The sequence below is a fragment of the Anser brachyrhynchus genome (genome assembly GCF_964034855.1).
Source record: "Anser brachyrhynchus genome assembly, chromosome: 1".
NCBI lineage: Eukaryota > Metazoa > Chordata > Aves > Anseriformes > Anatidae > Anser > Anser brachyrhynchus.
Window position 1 is genome coordinate 195120211 of NC_137694.1, and position 16506 is coordinate 195136716.

The 16506-nt window shown below is 41.1% G+C and overlaps 1 protein-coding gene across 7 annotated transcripts in view; it reads left to right on the forward strand.

Annotated features, from left to right (window-relative positions):
* The window catches only part of ALKBH8 (alkB homolog 8, tRNA methyltransferase), a 50874-nt gene extending 35027 nt beyond the window's left edge, over positions 1-15847 (forward strand). For all 7 annotated transcript variants that reach the window (XM_080603922.1, XM_080603923.1, XM_080603920.1 and 4 more), the window contains 5 exons: positions 258-364; positions 4529-4683; positions 5529-5794; positions 13417-13566; positions 15167-15847. In XM_080603922.1, coding sequence (XP_080460048.1) covers positions 258-364; positions 4529-4683; positions 5529-5794; positions 13417-13566; positions 15167-15736 — 1248 coding nt within the window. In that variant the 3' untranslated portion in view covers positions 15737-15847. The remainder of the gene's footprint in view (positions 1-257; positions 365-4528; positions 4684-5528; positions 5795-13416; positions 13567-15166) is intronic.
* The last annotated feature ends 659 nt before the right edge of the window (positions 15848-16506 follow it).

The window sequence follows — 16506 nt, forward strand, 5'->3', positions numbered from 1 at the left end:
TTATAAGATTATATATATATAAACTTTATGTCAGCCTTAGATTTCTGAACACACTGCTGAAAGGAAGAGATCTTATGGATGCAGGACAGAAACCTAAAGGCTTTTGTTTCTTAAGGACATATGTCGCTGTTTTGTGGCAATATTCTGATTAACACAATGAGGAGACAAACAAAGCTTGAGACTTGAAAATGCCTGGCGTATGTGTGATGCTCTGTAAGCCATGCTCATTGCTGGTGGTTGTTTTTGCTTCTTTTTAGATTGTGATGGATTTCAAACACCCCGATGGCCACACAGTGGCAGTTATGCTGCCCCGATGCAGTTTATTGGTGATGTCTGGAGAATCCAGATACCTGTGGACACATGGGTATGTGTAAGAGCCCCTGCGTGCTGATAATAGAAGGAGAAAGTATATTATTCTTCTACTTTGATAATGATATTCTGTATTTAGAATTACTCTGAAAGAAATCAAGAGGTTTTAAGATAACTATACAAATTCCCTCCTCTGTCTAGATGCTGCTCAGGTTAAATTGAAGGAAAAAAATGGGAATTTTAGGAAGCTAGTTGTCAGTCCACAAGATCACAAAGGGAAGTCTTCCTGGGCTCTTTCCCATTGATTTAGGACCACTTTAACTACTGCTAAGGCTGCAGTATAGTGAACAAGTTTGGGATCCTAGGAAAAGAGATTTCTTGAAAGGTGTCTTGAGGCTTTGCTTATTGTAGAGTTTCAATAAGATTTTTAAATCGTGCACTACTGGGAAATACTTACAATAGGAGCACTGAAATTGACAAAAAGGCAAAAAACTTGGTGAGCTTTGAGAATGACAGTAGTGCGCTTCAGAAGAATAATATGTAAACCCTCATACTGGACAGAAATGCCAATGGTAAATGTTTCTTCCTTTGTTTGACCCAAGCAGTCACTGGTTACAGCAGTGAATTGGAGAGACTAATTACACTGTGTAAATTAAACATCAAATCCTTTTATTGGCAGACTTCCTGCCTTTTAATTTTACTGGTTAATTTGTATTATGAAGAAGGGTGAATATGAACTCCCCGACGACGTTTACATTGTTCATTTTTATAGAGCACTTACACTACCTGTATATTTCCTCGTTAAATTAAATAATTGTAAAAAGAAGCTGGTACTCCTGACATGCATTATTATAGAATCATAGAATCACAGAGCCATTAAGGTTGGAAAATACCCTCAAGATCATCTGGTCCAACCGTCCCCCTGCCACCAATGTCACCCACTAAACCATGTCCCTAAGCACCACCTCCAACCTTTCCTTGAACACCCCCAGGGATGGTGACTCCACCAGCTCCCTGGGCAACCCCTCCCAATGCCTGACTGCTCTTTTGAGAAGAAATGTCTCCTCATTTCCAACCTGAAAGAAGTCCACGGCAATGAAGTCCAGCATTATAAACTTCTTATTCTGTTCTGTCAAATACTGTCAGCCTTTTTTGGAAGGGTTATCTACAACTCTGAGAACGTGGTTGCTCCCATGCCAGTGATGTTGCTGGCCTGGGGAGGAGTGGCCCAGGGGAGCTGGCAGGGTGTCTCCAGCCATGTCCCATTGCCCCAGCCGTGGTGTGGGGCAGGCTGGGGTGACACCTCCATGAGGGCGGGCTGAGGCCAGGCAGGGGCATCAGCCAGGGGTCTGGACCCAGAGCAGCAGGGCCGTGGCCATGCACAGACACAGCTGTGACACATCTGGGCCGTGGCTCAGGCATGGTGCAGCAGGACAGCTTCTGCTTAAAAGCAGCTCCCAGGGGAAGGAGAGACATAGTCTTTGCTGAGGCCCCTGGCTTGCTTCACAAGAGCTTTCTCCAAGGCCACCAGCTCTGCTCTTTCCAAGCTGGCCCAGTGCCCGGGCAGTCAAACTCCCAGGAGGGGGAAGGACATGTGCAATGCACTTGTGGTGATTTCCAACAGGCATTCAGTCTGGGTAGTTTACTTGTCTACTAAGAACTGGAAAGAAGTCATTGCTTACTTCGCTTGTACTTTCAATTATGGTTGTGTTTTAGGAACCAAGGAAGTAGTCTACATTAAAAATGGAGATCTCAGGTCTTTCTACCCATATATTCCCATTTCTGGTGCTTGTCTGCCTTCCTTAAAAAATAGTTTTTCTGTATGATTAATATTTTTAAAAGCAGTAGTGGGCCCAGATACTCAACTGGGGTAGATGAGTATTGGAATCTCTTTATTTCAGAATGGGTAGTACTTCTTATGTTTTTCTTTTATATTTGTTCTATTATTTTTCTGAAGTACCTGTTGTTGCAACATCAGATATTTCTCAGGGCACAGCCTCACCTGGTGCACATTGTTACTTGATGGGTATCTTCTGAAACCAGGTAGAACAGAGATAACAGGGTGGGCTTGCACAGTTTGCCAGTAAAGAACAAGTTTTCCTCCATGCTAGTGAAACATGCTGTTGCAATTAATGAGATGAATAATCCAGCAAACAAGTGTAGTTAATTCACTTGCAAACGTAACATCAAAATGTATTTAAGATCATTTGTGATGCCTTTTATCTATTCCCCAGAAATCAAATTAGAGAGCAAAAGGTTCATTTTTGGAATCATTCTGGAAATGTATTCACTCTATGTTTGGATGCCAAGAGAACTAGAGACTTTATTTTAATTAACCCTGTTAACAAAAGGTGCACAGGAAAAGGATTTTTACAGCATTTTATTGTTGACATTGAGAATATTGTTTTCAGTCCAGCCTTTATCTAGCATTCTTTCTTGTAGCATGGGCAAAAGGAAATCATGCAGATTGGAACCACAGAACCCAGAAAAAGAAGGCTTATATCTGAAAATATTAGCTCCTAGCATTCACAGCTTATTGCTGCAGATATAAAAATTACTTTATGTAAACAGAAAATCAAATAACAGATCTGCAAACTTGGGATTTGAAGTTCTGCTGTCAAGGGAATCTTGGCCATCGTTAGCTGGTTATTTCATCATAGTTTCATTAACTGCCATGGACAAGGCAGTTTTTTTATTAGATCCCATCCTTCCCATGGCTGTCTCTGGGAGATTTCTACTAGGGCTGCCCTGTGCTGTCTTTGTGCAAGATCTCCATGGATCGTCAGTGATTTCCAGACAGGAAGGATCTGTGCTCTTTCCCTGTGATGGGACTAAAGATTGGCTTCCTTGCGGTAGGAAAGGTGACAGAACAAAGTACTGGCACGCTGATCAGGCTGCCTTCTTGGCATTCAGATCATTCGTCTGCTTGGTTAAGTACAGGCACTGATCAGCAGTTTCGTGTGGCCTGCAAAAGAGTTCCAGTGGAAATATGAGTTGAGACCAACTGTTCTGCTTTATTGAAAAATATCAGAGACATTTCCCCCTGCTTCTAGCTCAGCTTATGAGGGTTAAACTCAGCTAACCAATATGGAAGTCGGTTTTATACTGAGAGTTTTTCTTTCTGGGAATCAAGGACTTTGAAGTCAGCAGCTCCGAAAAGGCTTCACTGAGGCCAATTCCTTAGAGATTATTATTATTTTTTTTTTCCCTTGGGAAAATTTCTGCATTCGTCTCCTTGATGACTAAGTTCAGGAAAGGAAAATGTATCAGTGACAGTAGCAGCTTTGAAGTACTAAGCTATTTCCCTAAAGAGTTTCGGTTTTCTTCGAAGAGTATCTACTTTATCCCATGTGCAAGTGATAGGAAGCCACATGCGGGTGCAGCTGTATCTCTTCTCTCAAGCTGTGTTTCCCATTTTACTTTCTAATTTTCCTCTTGTCAACTTTGAGAGAGATCTACTGTAGAGCTATTCAAAATTCTAAATTTTGGTACCTTTTGCAATGTAAATCTTTTCATAAAATTGTTTGAAACTTTTTTCACCTCCAAAAAAATGTTCCAAGTCGCTTTCATTTTATGAATTTTATGCTTCCAAAAATGTTTTTATTTTCCATTAAGATCTGTGTCAAATCCAGAAGTAGCTTAAGAAGCTCTGTTCCCAGTTTGCTTGATTGATAGGTTTTGGTCAAGAAAGATGTACAGCAGAGCTGTACCCTTCAGGCATTTTTGCAAATCTCCGAAGTGCTAGTCTTTGCATCTTCTGCAGTCAATAAATGGAAAAGCAATTCTGTTGCAAAGCAGGCTTTGTGAGAAGGCTCGTTTGTAACAAGCAACTTCAATCTGCTAGTTTAGAGCTAGTCAATACTATTCTAGGTCCGTAGCCTCCATTTTAACTAGTGTATTTTAGCTTTAACGAATATATTTCAGATAAAGGCCTAAAAAATAATCAAACTTATGGAGGGAAAGGAAGTAGGGGAAGGGAAATGTAGTTCCTTTCAATTAAATAACACTTTAATTAACATCATTAGTTTATGTGTCAGCACTTCTTATTTTGTTCTCTGAAATTGAATAAGCTGAAAATAGAAGCAGCAGTACATTAAATGGCATGTTGTAATCACACTTGTCAGAGCACTTAAGAATTGCCTTGTTATAAAGATGGATTGTTTATTTTTTTTCTGATGCAAATTAAATTATTCTTTGATTTTGTGTTACTTTGTTTTAGGATTACACCCAGAAAATATGATATCATTCAAGCTTCTGAGCTGGGACAGAAAGTTGGAACGATCACTGCTGATGTTGGAGATTTAACACTAAATCAGAGGAAAACAAGGACATCATTTACATTCAGGAAAGTGAGGAGAAGCCCCTGCAACTGCAGTAAGTGTCTTGAGGTGATCTCCCAGTCAAAACTGGTATTTGCGTATCATCAATATATAAGCGCATTTCTTGAGCAAATCTGTTTATCCCTTTAGATAGTTTTGGCAGTCCTGGTAGTTGTTCCTAAACACTACAGGGTTAGCCATACCATGTGGTTTGAATTAATTGCATCCGCGTGGTTGCTGGAGTTTCAGTATACAGGAAGGCATTTGTCTAACACTGGAGTCAGATGATTAATACAGAATCTTGTGTTTTATTGGGACCTTAAGTACTGGAAGAATGTAATATAATAGAAGTAGCTAATATTCTTCAGATTTTTATCAGTTCTGGGTATTTGAAGGGGACTGTAGTTTTGTGAAAATAAATACATTAGAGAGGGAAAAGCAGTCAGTTCCGCAATGATAGAACCATGTAAGTGACTTAGGGCAGTACAGATAATAATTGACAGATTGCTCAATCGTTATGTGGAACCTGAAGTCCAATTGTGCCCTCAGAACAGCATTTCATGGGAATTTCAGAGGCAGAATTGCAATGGCATGGTCTTTGATGCTAGGGGCACTGTCTCAGTTTTGAAAACACAAACCTCGTTAATAGAGTAGGATGAATGATTGCTGTAGACAGCCTCTGGTACACATGGGCAGGTTGCTTGCTGTAAAATCATCAAACAGTGCTGCAGTTTAACCTGTGTTTCAGTTCTTAAAAGGAAAAGGACGGAATGAAACACTCGTTGCAATTTAATATTTCACTTTTACTTCTGTTTTGTTTTGCTAAGTAAGTTTAATTAATATGGAATGACTTTAAATAAAGAAAAATGTTCTTGTTTGCATATCTGTTGCTACATCTAGTTTACCCATCTGTCTGTGACAGCCAGAAAGGACAGAAAAGACAGATACAACCATCATTTCCCCATAACGAGATGGAAGCCTCAGAGCTGGAGCAAGAATATGTCCACAAGGTGTACGAAGAGATTGCCACGCACTTCAGTAGTACCAGGCATAGCCCGTGGCCCCGAATTGTGGAGTTTCTCAGGTCACTACCAGAAGGGTCAATAGTCGCTGATGTTGGTTGTGGTAATGGGAAATATCTAGGCATCAACAAGGATCTGTACATGGTAAGTAGTAGCCAATGTCGTTTGTTCTCATCAGTACTAGTGTTTATTCCATTGTGCAGTTGTACTATGTTGGAGCTTCAGATGCAGGAAGAGTGCCAAGAACAGAAAGCTGTTGCCTGATCCAAGATCAATTACCAATTGTGTTAGGCTTCCTGATCCCTTCGCTATGTGTGTTAACCTTTATTTCAAAACAATTTTTGCTTTGCAAGTTAGAGTATGTTAATAAAAAAGTAGCGATGGGTGCAGAGGATTGAAAAATTTGTAATGGATGTTACTGGTTTTTTGTTACTGTTATTAAGTAAGATTATTAAAGGGAAAATAGTTGGGCAATTTGAATTCTTCCAAGAAGTGGCTGATGTGTGGGAAATGCAGTGTACAATTTGTTGAAATCTCCACGGACAGTACTTGTTTTAATACGTCTTCAGTTCCCTTTGGCCTAATGGCATGGCTCGTTTGTGAATGATCCCATGGTTGGCCTTCCCACCTGAATCTGTGCATAGTCCCAGTAAATATGCCAACATAAAATGCGTGGGGGAGTCTCAACTTCAGCACAGATTTCTGTAATTTCTCTCTCACTCTTTTCCTCGCTTTTCGATAGTCCTGATGTCATTGTTCTTATGTTCTCATCACCTTCCCTCTCGCACAGTCTGCGCTTAGCTCAGTTTTACTTCTCTCCTTTCCTATTATGGGAACATGAAGCACATACAAATATGGACCAACAGACTGTTTTTACTGCAAATATTTCAGAGACTTTTTTGCAGGGTCAAACTTTCTGTTGTTCCTTTTACCCAAAACAAGGCTTTGAGAGGTGTGCATTAAGCTGTCCCCTGTTCCAGAACTGGTTCTTTCATGCGTTTGTACTATGAAACGCTTAAAAATCCATCAGGCTTGAAAAATTCTATGCAAGGCAAAACATTCATTATCAATAATAAAAGTCAGACTTGTTTGTCTGTTGCAACAGAGAAACAAGAGTTTCTGTACTGCTATTTATATTCAGCTATAAGACATAAGTTGTTATTTACAGCCCTGTCTGTATTTGTAATGCATTTATTTTCATTACTGCTTTTATAAGCTAGGAAAAAAAACAACTGATTTATAAGTAGGCATGTTAGTGCCTGACTGCAGTAGCCTGAAAATAATTATTAATGTTCAATACATTTCAGTCTTTTGCTCCTGACTAATCACTTTCCTGTAAGAAAAATCTGCAAACCTAACTAGAGGGGAAAAAAGTTTTCCAGGGTTTCATGTAGGTCACCGAGTGCTAGAATGAATTCAGGAAATTGCTGCTGTATAGGTTTCTGGTAAGCCTTTAAGGTAAAATCTCTGAGTTGCTGTATTCAGAAATTCCCAGGACCAGGCTGTGTCCTGGAGCCCACAGTTAACCAACGGAGGGAAAGAAAGATCCTGCATCTGCTGGCAGTCAGCTGAATGCCAGCCCTTCCCTCCTGTTCCCTTAGCAGTTAACTCATTTCCTACATGCCTGCACAAGTCCAAAAAGTGGAAAGTAACAGTGAAAGAGAGGAGACTTTTAAAGCAGTTGAGACAGTTGAAAGTTAGCATCTGGAGATGGTTTCCTTCAGCTGGCCATTTACCATGGGTTGGGCACAGATCTGAGGCTGAGGGGATACTTCGTGCTTTACATACCAGGTGCGTTGTTGGGATAAGAGGATGGTCTCTAGATACAGGCCATCCGTTTCCTTCCTCATTTCCTACTCTTAGCTCGTGAGCATAAAGTCAAGCCAGAAACTTACTTATTTGCATCCTTCCTTCACAGCATTGCTGTGGCTCTTGTCACGTTTTTATGCACAGTGCACAGGAGCTCTTAGTCTAGTTGGGAAAGAAGCAAAAAACAGTACAGCCATGCAGCTTGGGAGTGTTTTTTCTCAGAAATACTGAAAATTAGGCAGAGGGACCTGAGGCAAGCACTTTCTGAGGTCAGGCGATGTACTTTAAAGGTTACTGTACATTTTTAGACAGGATGCTTCAAGTAGCAGCTCTAATGGTGGGTCACAGCTAAGGTATCTCTCTCGATGTTTTAATCTTCAGGCACTGCCCGAAAACGTCTCCGCTGTGGCCTGAGCTGTTGAATTTGCTTCAGCTTCTTTAGATGATTACATAGAGCCTTACCTACCCGGGTGTCATTGCGTTACAATGGAATGCGTGTGAATCCAGCTACGCTCAGCGAAAATGACAGCACCGCAATGGCTGCGTTGTTCTGACACAGTCAAGGAACAGCAACTTCGTGACAAGCACAAGTTGAGGTTAAGAATGTTTGAGAGAGAGAGAGAATCCATGTCTGATGTAGTCAGGGCAAAGACTGGAGAAAGAGTCTCAGACTTTTAGTCTCAGATTACTTTTATTTCTCTGTCTTTCCCAGCTATTTTTATTGTTGGAAGGAATGCAAATAGAAATGTCTACAGTTTTTTGTTTGTTTGTTTTCCTACCCAACCTCATTTGGGGGAACTAATTACTTTAACAGTATATATTTAAGCGTTTTCAAGCTTAATGTTCATATGTATAAGCGGAGCTTTTATTTTTACAGAGCGCAGTATTTCAGCCTTACCCATCCCCCCATCACCACAAGGGTTTCCTTCCAGAGCCTGTTGACATCATTGCAGTGTATCTCATCCATTTTTATGAGCTGTAGCTCTGTCTCCCAGGTTCCAGTGTCCAGGCAGGTGTGGTGATGTGTAAATCACCACAGGAATGTGCAGCATCCCCGTGGGGCTAGGGTGTGAGTGGAAGGCATGGAAGCCTTTCAGTTTTGTGGTTTACACTTGCAGTTGAACTGATAAACTGGTGGGAAATCCAGTAATAACTGACCATGCGTTGGGTAGCTGTTTTTCTTATATAAAAAGAAATGACTCTACTTGCCAGAATACTGATGCTAGGAAGAAAAATGATGGCAACACAGGAGCCCAAATGGTTTGTTTTAATACAGACACTCCTATTTCTGCACTGCGTGTCATTCAAAGGTAGTCAGTAATGTTTCTTGTATTTCACGTGACCTTGTAAGTCACCCCACTGCAGTGAGATGCGTATCTGTCTTTATTTTTCCCCCTGCATTATTGTCCCAAGCTGTTATCAACTGGAACTGTATGTAAGTTTGATTTTTTGGGGAATGGGGAAGAGGGACTGTGAAGATCAGGTGCATTAATGTTGCGTACTGGTGAGCGGTTTTTAGTTGCAATGGATCCGTGTTGCTTGAGAACAGATTTCTATTTGAAGGACTTAGTAGTAAGTAAAAACAGGAAGGACAAAACTATCTGACAAAGGTATACCTAGAGCCAGGTCACTGTATATTTCAGTGACTGAAGGATGAGGCAGAGGAACCTTTCCTGCCCTTTTCTCTCACTGAATCAGGAGTCATTAAAGTGATGGGAGTTCTGGGCTCAGGAGGCACTGGGCAAGAGCAACGCAAAACCAGAATGAACACTGACTTGTTCAGCTTGGCTCTGTTGCTGTGTAATTGAGAAATGAGCTTCCCGTTTTAGTCATAGCAGTTTCCACAGGCACCCTGACTGCATGCAATGGAAAAACAAAACACGGGGTGAAGAGAATGCTGAAGGCCTGGCAGACCAGCTGGAGCAAGGAGATTTGTCTTCCTTGCTGTGTCTGTGCTGGTGTCTCTTTTTCCTGTGTGTGTGTATGTGTGCTGGAATGTAATTTGGTTCCTTGAGGCTCTGACACTATTAGTTATAGTTGAGGTGTTTCTCTGGGGAGCCACATAATTCCATTTGGTAGTTGGATTTCAGAATTAGATGTAGTTTTCTTCATCAGTTTCTAATGTGCTGAATCAATCAGGTTCCCAGATACTTAAATGAACTAATTCAACCAGGTAGAGTTAGTAATAATGAGATAACATAGAAAGAAAATATATAATGGTGGGCACCGTTGACCTGCCTTTACCTATCTTTATTTAAGCGTGCAAGAAGATTTATCTTTTGCAGATTTGCAGTACTGTTACAAAGCTTGCTATTTATCTAGTGTCTTTTGGCCCCTAATGATCAATTCCAAACCACTGCATTAATAAGGTTTTATAAAATTTAGTTTAACTACTCCTAGTTGAAATGGTGTAGGTGAAGTTGCCTGGGAACCTGAAGGATCGGGATGGGGTTTCTGCCTATCTTATTGCTTTCCAAGGAACCCAGTGCAGAGCTGCTGGAAATTCAGACAAATCACAGATTTTGCATTTCTTTCTCCCTTCCCTTCCCCACGTCTTTTATCTTAGTCTTTTTTGATGCTTCTTTAATTTATCTAAAGGTTTGATAATACACATTTCCTGACTTAAAACAAGAGTTGGATGTAAATGGTTTTATCCAGATAAAATGAAAATCAGTGGCAGATATACCTGTAAAAAAAAAAAAAAAGTGTTTTGTGAGTCCAGATAAATAGGTGTCAGTGACCACTCTGGAGCTCCTGAGATCACAAAAAAACAGCGAAGAAGTTTGTAGATGCCTGCCAAAAAGGCAGGGATGTAGGGAATGGCTGCCTGGAGTAAAATCGATGAAACCTGAGAAGCAGACCTCCTCTGAGGGAATACTAAAAGGAGTAGAGCAACTTGCTTGGAGGCCTGGCTAAGAGGTGGGTTCAGCTGAACAGTCAGCTGTGCTGTTGGAGATACATGTAAGAAATTGCATGGCTGAAGCAAGGAGTTTAATCTGGAAAACTTGGAGAAAAGCTGTAAGAAATGTTAGAGAAGAATCAGTTTGACTCACCAAGGAATGTGCTAGATTAAGGTTCTTTTCTTTTTGGACACTGAGCTAATAGCACTTCCTCTACCTTTCTACGTAGTTCTAGAAGAGCTTAACAAGGATAGTATCCTATGCTAAACATAAACATTAGAAATATGAACTGGCAAAAATTAAAGCGTTCCAGTTACCTTTTGAGATTTTTTTAATGATTTGATTGTTTAATTGGAGAGAGAGAGAAAAAAAATAAAACTATTCTGTATCGAAACATGTCTTTGAACTATTTTCTGTAAATGAAGCTTCATAACATCAAAGCTTCTACTTGCTTCAGAACTAGAAATCAGTAACAGGATTGGGAGAAGTTGAGTTTGAGGTCTCTGTCTCTTGCTGTAAATGGTTTCTTATGGGACGTCCATCTTGTTTTGGAAAATGCCCCATATGTTCTTAAAAATCATAGATAGGCTCGATTTCCGCCTGTAAGCTCGTACTACACCACTGAAGTTAACTGCTTTTTGCTAGGTTATTGGTTTCTAAGAGACTGAAACCAATAGATACTGGTTTTGAATGAATGCGTGTTTCTTGTAAGCTACAAAATACAAGAATGGGGTGATAAGAAGTCTAGTTAAAATATCATGGGGAGATTATTCTAATAAGGATGCTGAATTTGGTTAGCTCCAGCACCAGGCAGGTTTGTGGTGACTCCCCATGTTCAGCATTTATGCATGTATATGTAGCACTTATTATAAAGTAAATAATAAAAACAGTATAAAGGTAAGCCTAATATACCTGTTTCAGAACAGCTGTGCATCCAAATGGATCCATTTCAAGGCTTCCATTTTCCTTGCAAAATGGAATCTTTTTGTTTGGATGTAGATCCACTTTAACAAGGATGACATGACAAGGAAGCCTGACTTCGTAATTATTTGATGTAATTTAGATGCAAATGAGGACTTCACATTCTGGCAGTCATGCCTTTGTTCTTGTTCTCAGTTCACTGAATTTCATCAACATACAACGTAGTCCTTTTCAAGGTCATTTTAGGAGGGGAGGATCGAACTTCACTCTCCAGCCTGTTTTTACTGTGGTAGTGTAGTGCCCGAGCAATTCTTTCTGGGAAAGACAGTGGAAGTTGCAAATACTCTTCTTCCTTCTTTTTTGGTCTGCATCAAATTGGACCTCTTGAGTTTTATTAAGTACCCTGTGCTAATGTCTTAATTGCAAAAGTAGTTGAGGGCACTGGTAATGAGGCGTGGAATCACCAACACGCAGGTTGTCAGCTAAACCTGCCTCATGATGAGGGTAATTTAAAGACACCTCAGTTGGTTTCCAGCATGAAATGGTGGGGATTTATGTTTACTTCCAAGTAAACAAGAGTTCCCTCTTTTATTCACTTTGTGCTTCAGTAAGTTCTGAGAGGAGGCCAAGAAATAAATGGGAAGGAAGCAATACGAGGATTGATCTTGATCTTTTCAGGGCTGTTCAGAATTAATTGGCAGGATGATATGTACGTAGCTGTAGTGCTGGTTTTGTGGAAAATGATCCTGGGTAGTCAGACTGGCATTTCCACAACAGTTTCATTTACTTTGGACCAGAAGTCAGGGGCATCAGTAGATAGAAGCTCACTTGGAAGCTTTCAGGAAATCTGACTGGAACGGATTCCTGGTTTTCTTCAAAGTTGTGATGGTAGGTAGAAAGCTAAAATAAATTGAACTGATAAAATGAGAAGTTATGTTGGAAAATATATTTATTTTTACTAATTATTGCAAAGACATTTTTAATTTTAGCAATACTGTTGTCTCTGCTGGGTTGATTAACCAGAGCAGTTTGCTATTCTTCTTGCATTGAGGATAGTTTAGTATTCTTTTTGCATCAAACAAAATAAACACTGTCAGAATTATTTATATAGGAACCTGAATCTGTGCTCTGGTATTTGCTTGTTGCTGATCATTGAAAATCAAAATAAATGCAACGTTCTGATGCAGGCTGAGTTTGATATATATGGCTTGGTAGCAGGGCTTTGGTTTGAGTAGTGAATGTGCGTGGCAGACATGCAAATGAGAGTGGTACATGCCTCACGCTGTTTGTTCTTACAGAAGAGTGTAGACTAGCTTGGATTTAATTGTTTTTATGCAAGCATGTAAAAAACTTTTTCTAGATGCTTTTTCCTTGTATCTTTGGCTTGGACACTGGGTAAGATTCAAAGGGCAAAAGAAACATTTAATGAGGTGTTCTGAAATGCTTTCTGGGGATCATTTTGTTTGGACTGTACAGGAACGTTGAAAATTGTTGTGCTGAATATGAAAGCTTCACCTTTTGTGCATTTTGGTGCCGAGGTTGAAAAGGACTGTACCTGAGCACTTTCTTACACTGAAATGACAAAACCTGTGTGATTAATGAAGCTGTGTGACATGCCTCAGAGATGCTACTGAAGTCGACACTTTGGTGTTTATACTTGTAGATTCAGCATTTGTGAGTTCAGAATTTGGCTGCTTAAAATGTCATCGGATTACAAGTGGCAATTGAAAGGAAACAAGAATACTGAGGTTAGGTTGGGTCACCTCTTCCTTTGCTATTTTCTGGCTCTTCTGCTATTTTGAGACCAGTTTTGAGAAATGTTGTGCTGAAAGCTGTTCTGTCTTACGCTGGTTCAAAATCAAGGTGCTATAATGAGCTGTCTAATAGCCCATCTGTTATCTTTCAGTTTTAAATACACACTTTTTTTCTTTCTTTTTGTCTGTACCCAGCAATCATATATGCTACTTAGTTGACCCTCTTTTCTCATGCTCACTCGTGGTTTTGTTTTGAACTAAAATGTGTTACCTTGGTAGGAGACTGTGATGACTCTATTAGAGTAAGCATCGAGTGAAAATCATTTTCCAGTCTTGTAATTATCCTCTTAGGAAAAGCTTAATGAAACACTTTCTGTTACAGATTGGCTGTGATCGCAGCAAAAACCTTGTGGATATTTGTGGAGAAAAAAATTTCCAGGCATTTGTCGGTGATGCCCTGTCAGTGCCAATCCGAAGTGGTTCTTGTGATGCCTGCATCTCTATCGCTGTCATTCACCATTTCTCAACAGCAGTAAGTCACCCCCCTGTGCTCCACTGTACTGCTGTGTTGCTGTGCAGAACTACTAATGGTATAAAAAACTGCTGGTTTGGGCTCATGGGAGCAAAAGGGAAGAATAAGTGGGGTGAAATTCAAGACTTGCGTTTGGTATAAGCAGTTGTCTGAGCAGAGTTAAGCTGTTACACTGCTGCTGCCTTCGAGACATTCTCTTTACGTTCTCCTTCTCCCTGTCAGGTGCACTTGCTCCTCCTGGCACTTGGATCTCTGATGTTTGTGTTTCATTCTGTTCTGCTTAAAATTAATGACTCTGGAGAAGGGGCTTTGCTTTGGGAATCAGAAGATATATTACTTCCTAACTCAGATCTTGAACAGATCTCATGGTTTTTCCTCTGTGCCTTCATTCTTCATCTACAAAGAACAACAGGGACACTGGTCGTCTGTCTGCCTTCTCTCTGGGTTGTGTAAGCTTCTCCTGGCAGGAACCGTGCAGCTGTAGCAAGCCCATTTCTGGTAGCAGAAATGAAGTGAATGCTTCCAGATGCAGTATAAAAAGTAGGGAGCAGTCTGTTTTGGAGAAGACTGACATATCTTCATTGGGGTAGTTAGAGGAACTGTCTTTGAGCTCTAAATCTTAACTCCTTCAGCTGCAAACTTAGTGTATGTATTGTTAGGTATGGTAGATTTGAATCTAGGATTTTAGATATTGATTGACTCTCTTGAAGAGACTGTGTGTCGTTTCGAACTGGGCTGAAACATCCAAGAATTCCTAATCAACACAGCACTGTTTTCAGATGGCAAGAGAACTGTGTTCAGGAAAATGGCTTACCTTGTGCATAGTGATTGTCCCCCTGTGCTCTGCTCTGGTGAGGCCGCACCTTGAGTACTGTGTTCAGTTTTGGGCCCCTCACTACAAGAAGGACGTTGAGGCCTTGCAGCGTGTCCAGAGAAGGGCTACAAAGCTGGGGAAGGGTCTAGAGAACAAATCATATGAGGAGCTGCTGAGGGAGCTGAGGTTGTTTAGCCTGGAGGAGAGGAGGAGGCTCAGGGGAGACCTTATTGCTCTCTACAATGATTTTAAAGGAGGTTGTAGTGGGATGGAGGTCAGTTTCTTCTCCTAAGCACTAAGTGATAAGACAAGAGGAAATGGCCTGAAGTTGCACCAGGGGAAATTTAGGTTGGATATTAGGAAAAATTTCTTCACGGAAGGGGTTGTGAAGCATTGGAACAGGCTGCCCAGGGAAGTTGTTGAGATACCATCCATGGAGGTCTTCAAGAAATGTGTAGATGTAGTGCTTAGGGACTTGGTTTAATGGTGGACTTGGCAGTACTAGGTTAAAGGTTGGACCAGACGATCTTAGAGGTCTTTTCCAGCCTAAATGATTCTATGAGTTATTTACCAGTGCCTGGCCATTAGTGGGTTATGGTGCTCTGTACTCATGCATGTCGGATAGAAATGGACATTGCCCAAAATGCAGAGTGGAAAAAATTCCTCTGGTCTTCATTGTATTGGGGTGTGGGCAGATAGATGGCAGTAAGCAGGACGTGCTGCCGGTTCTGTTGTTATGTCTGTCTGTTTATATACCAGCTTCCCACTTCTGCTTTCCTTTTGTAGGAAAGGAGGCTGGCAGCTATCCGTGAACTAGCCCGGCTTCTGAGGCCTGGTGGAACAGCACTCATTTATGTCTGGGCAATGGAACAAGAATACAAAAACCAGAAGTCTAAATACCTTAAGGAAAAGCACGGCAATAAAGACAAGGAGGAGGAAATCAATTCTGGCATGGCCCAGAGACTGCCTGGTGATCAGATGCCTGATAGCAGCAGCCAAGACTCAGCGAGTACTGACCAACTCCTTGGTGACTCAAAGGACAAAGGCTGTGGTGCAAAGCCAGTGGCAGACTCCAGACTGCCTGTTCACACCAACCGAACCTCCTTTCACTCTCAGGATTTGCTGGTTCCCTGGCACCTGAAAGGTGGCACTAAAAAGAGACGGGAAAACGTTGAGACTGTGCTGTTTCCAGCTGGCTCTAAGGAATCGCAAGGACCCAGCCCTGTTTTCCACCGCTATTACCACGTGTTCTGTGAAGGCGAACTGGAAGCAGCGTGCAGATCCCTGGATGGTGTGAGGGTTCAAAAGAGTTACTATGATCAGGGAAACTGGTGTGTGGTTCTAGAAAAGTTGTAGTCCATGGTATTTCCTCCATTACCTGGTTTTTCTGGAAGTACTTTTAATGCAGGCTATAGCTATTACCTCTTTTAAAATAACAGAATAAAAGATTGTTTGTTGAATTAATAACTAGCACTGTGTGCATGTGTTAACAAAATAATGACCAAACTCAGGTACTACCTCCATGGAGTGTGTATTTCACTTTTGTGAATTACAGGGAGGAGGATGCAGCAGATAAAATATTGGCCATGGAAGTCAGTAAGGCCAGGGTTGAGCTTTTAAAGTCAAAGGGCCTGGTTCTCCACTCTGTTACACCAATTTATGCTGATATAGCTGTAGTGGCCTCCCTGTGAACCACCAGTTAATCGAAATGGAGCTCTGGGCTGATCAGTGCAACCAGGAAATATAAAACTGTTTGCAGTATAAACTTTGGGTCAGACAGGAGGGAACAAATGGCATGTGAAACAGTTTGGCTGAAGAGCCAAATCATTGCCTGAAGTCTAGCAGAGAGTCGTGCCTGGTTTGGCATCTGTCAAGGGGTCACAAATCTTTTGCAGCTTGCAATTTACTCTCTTTTCAGAGTCGTGATACTAATAATTTCCTCAAGGGGAACTGGAAAGCCAGTGGGGATGCCACAATTGTTTTTTCTCTTCCTTGACCCTCAAGCACCCTCAATTTGTGCTGTCACTCCCCAGGTTCCTCTAGTTCTTCATTCTGATGTTGTTTGAGAGCTGCTCTGAGGTGTGAGGTTGCCCAGTGGGACTTCTCGGAGCAGCTCAGCTAAACGC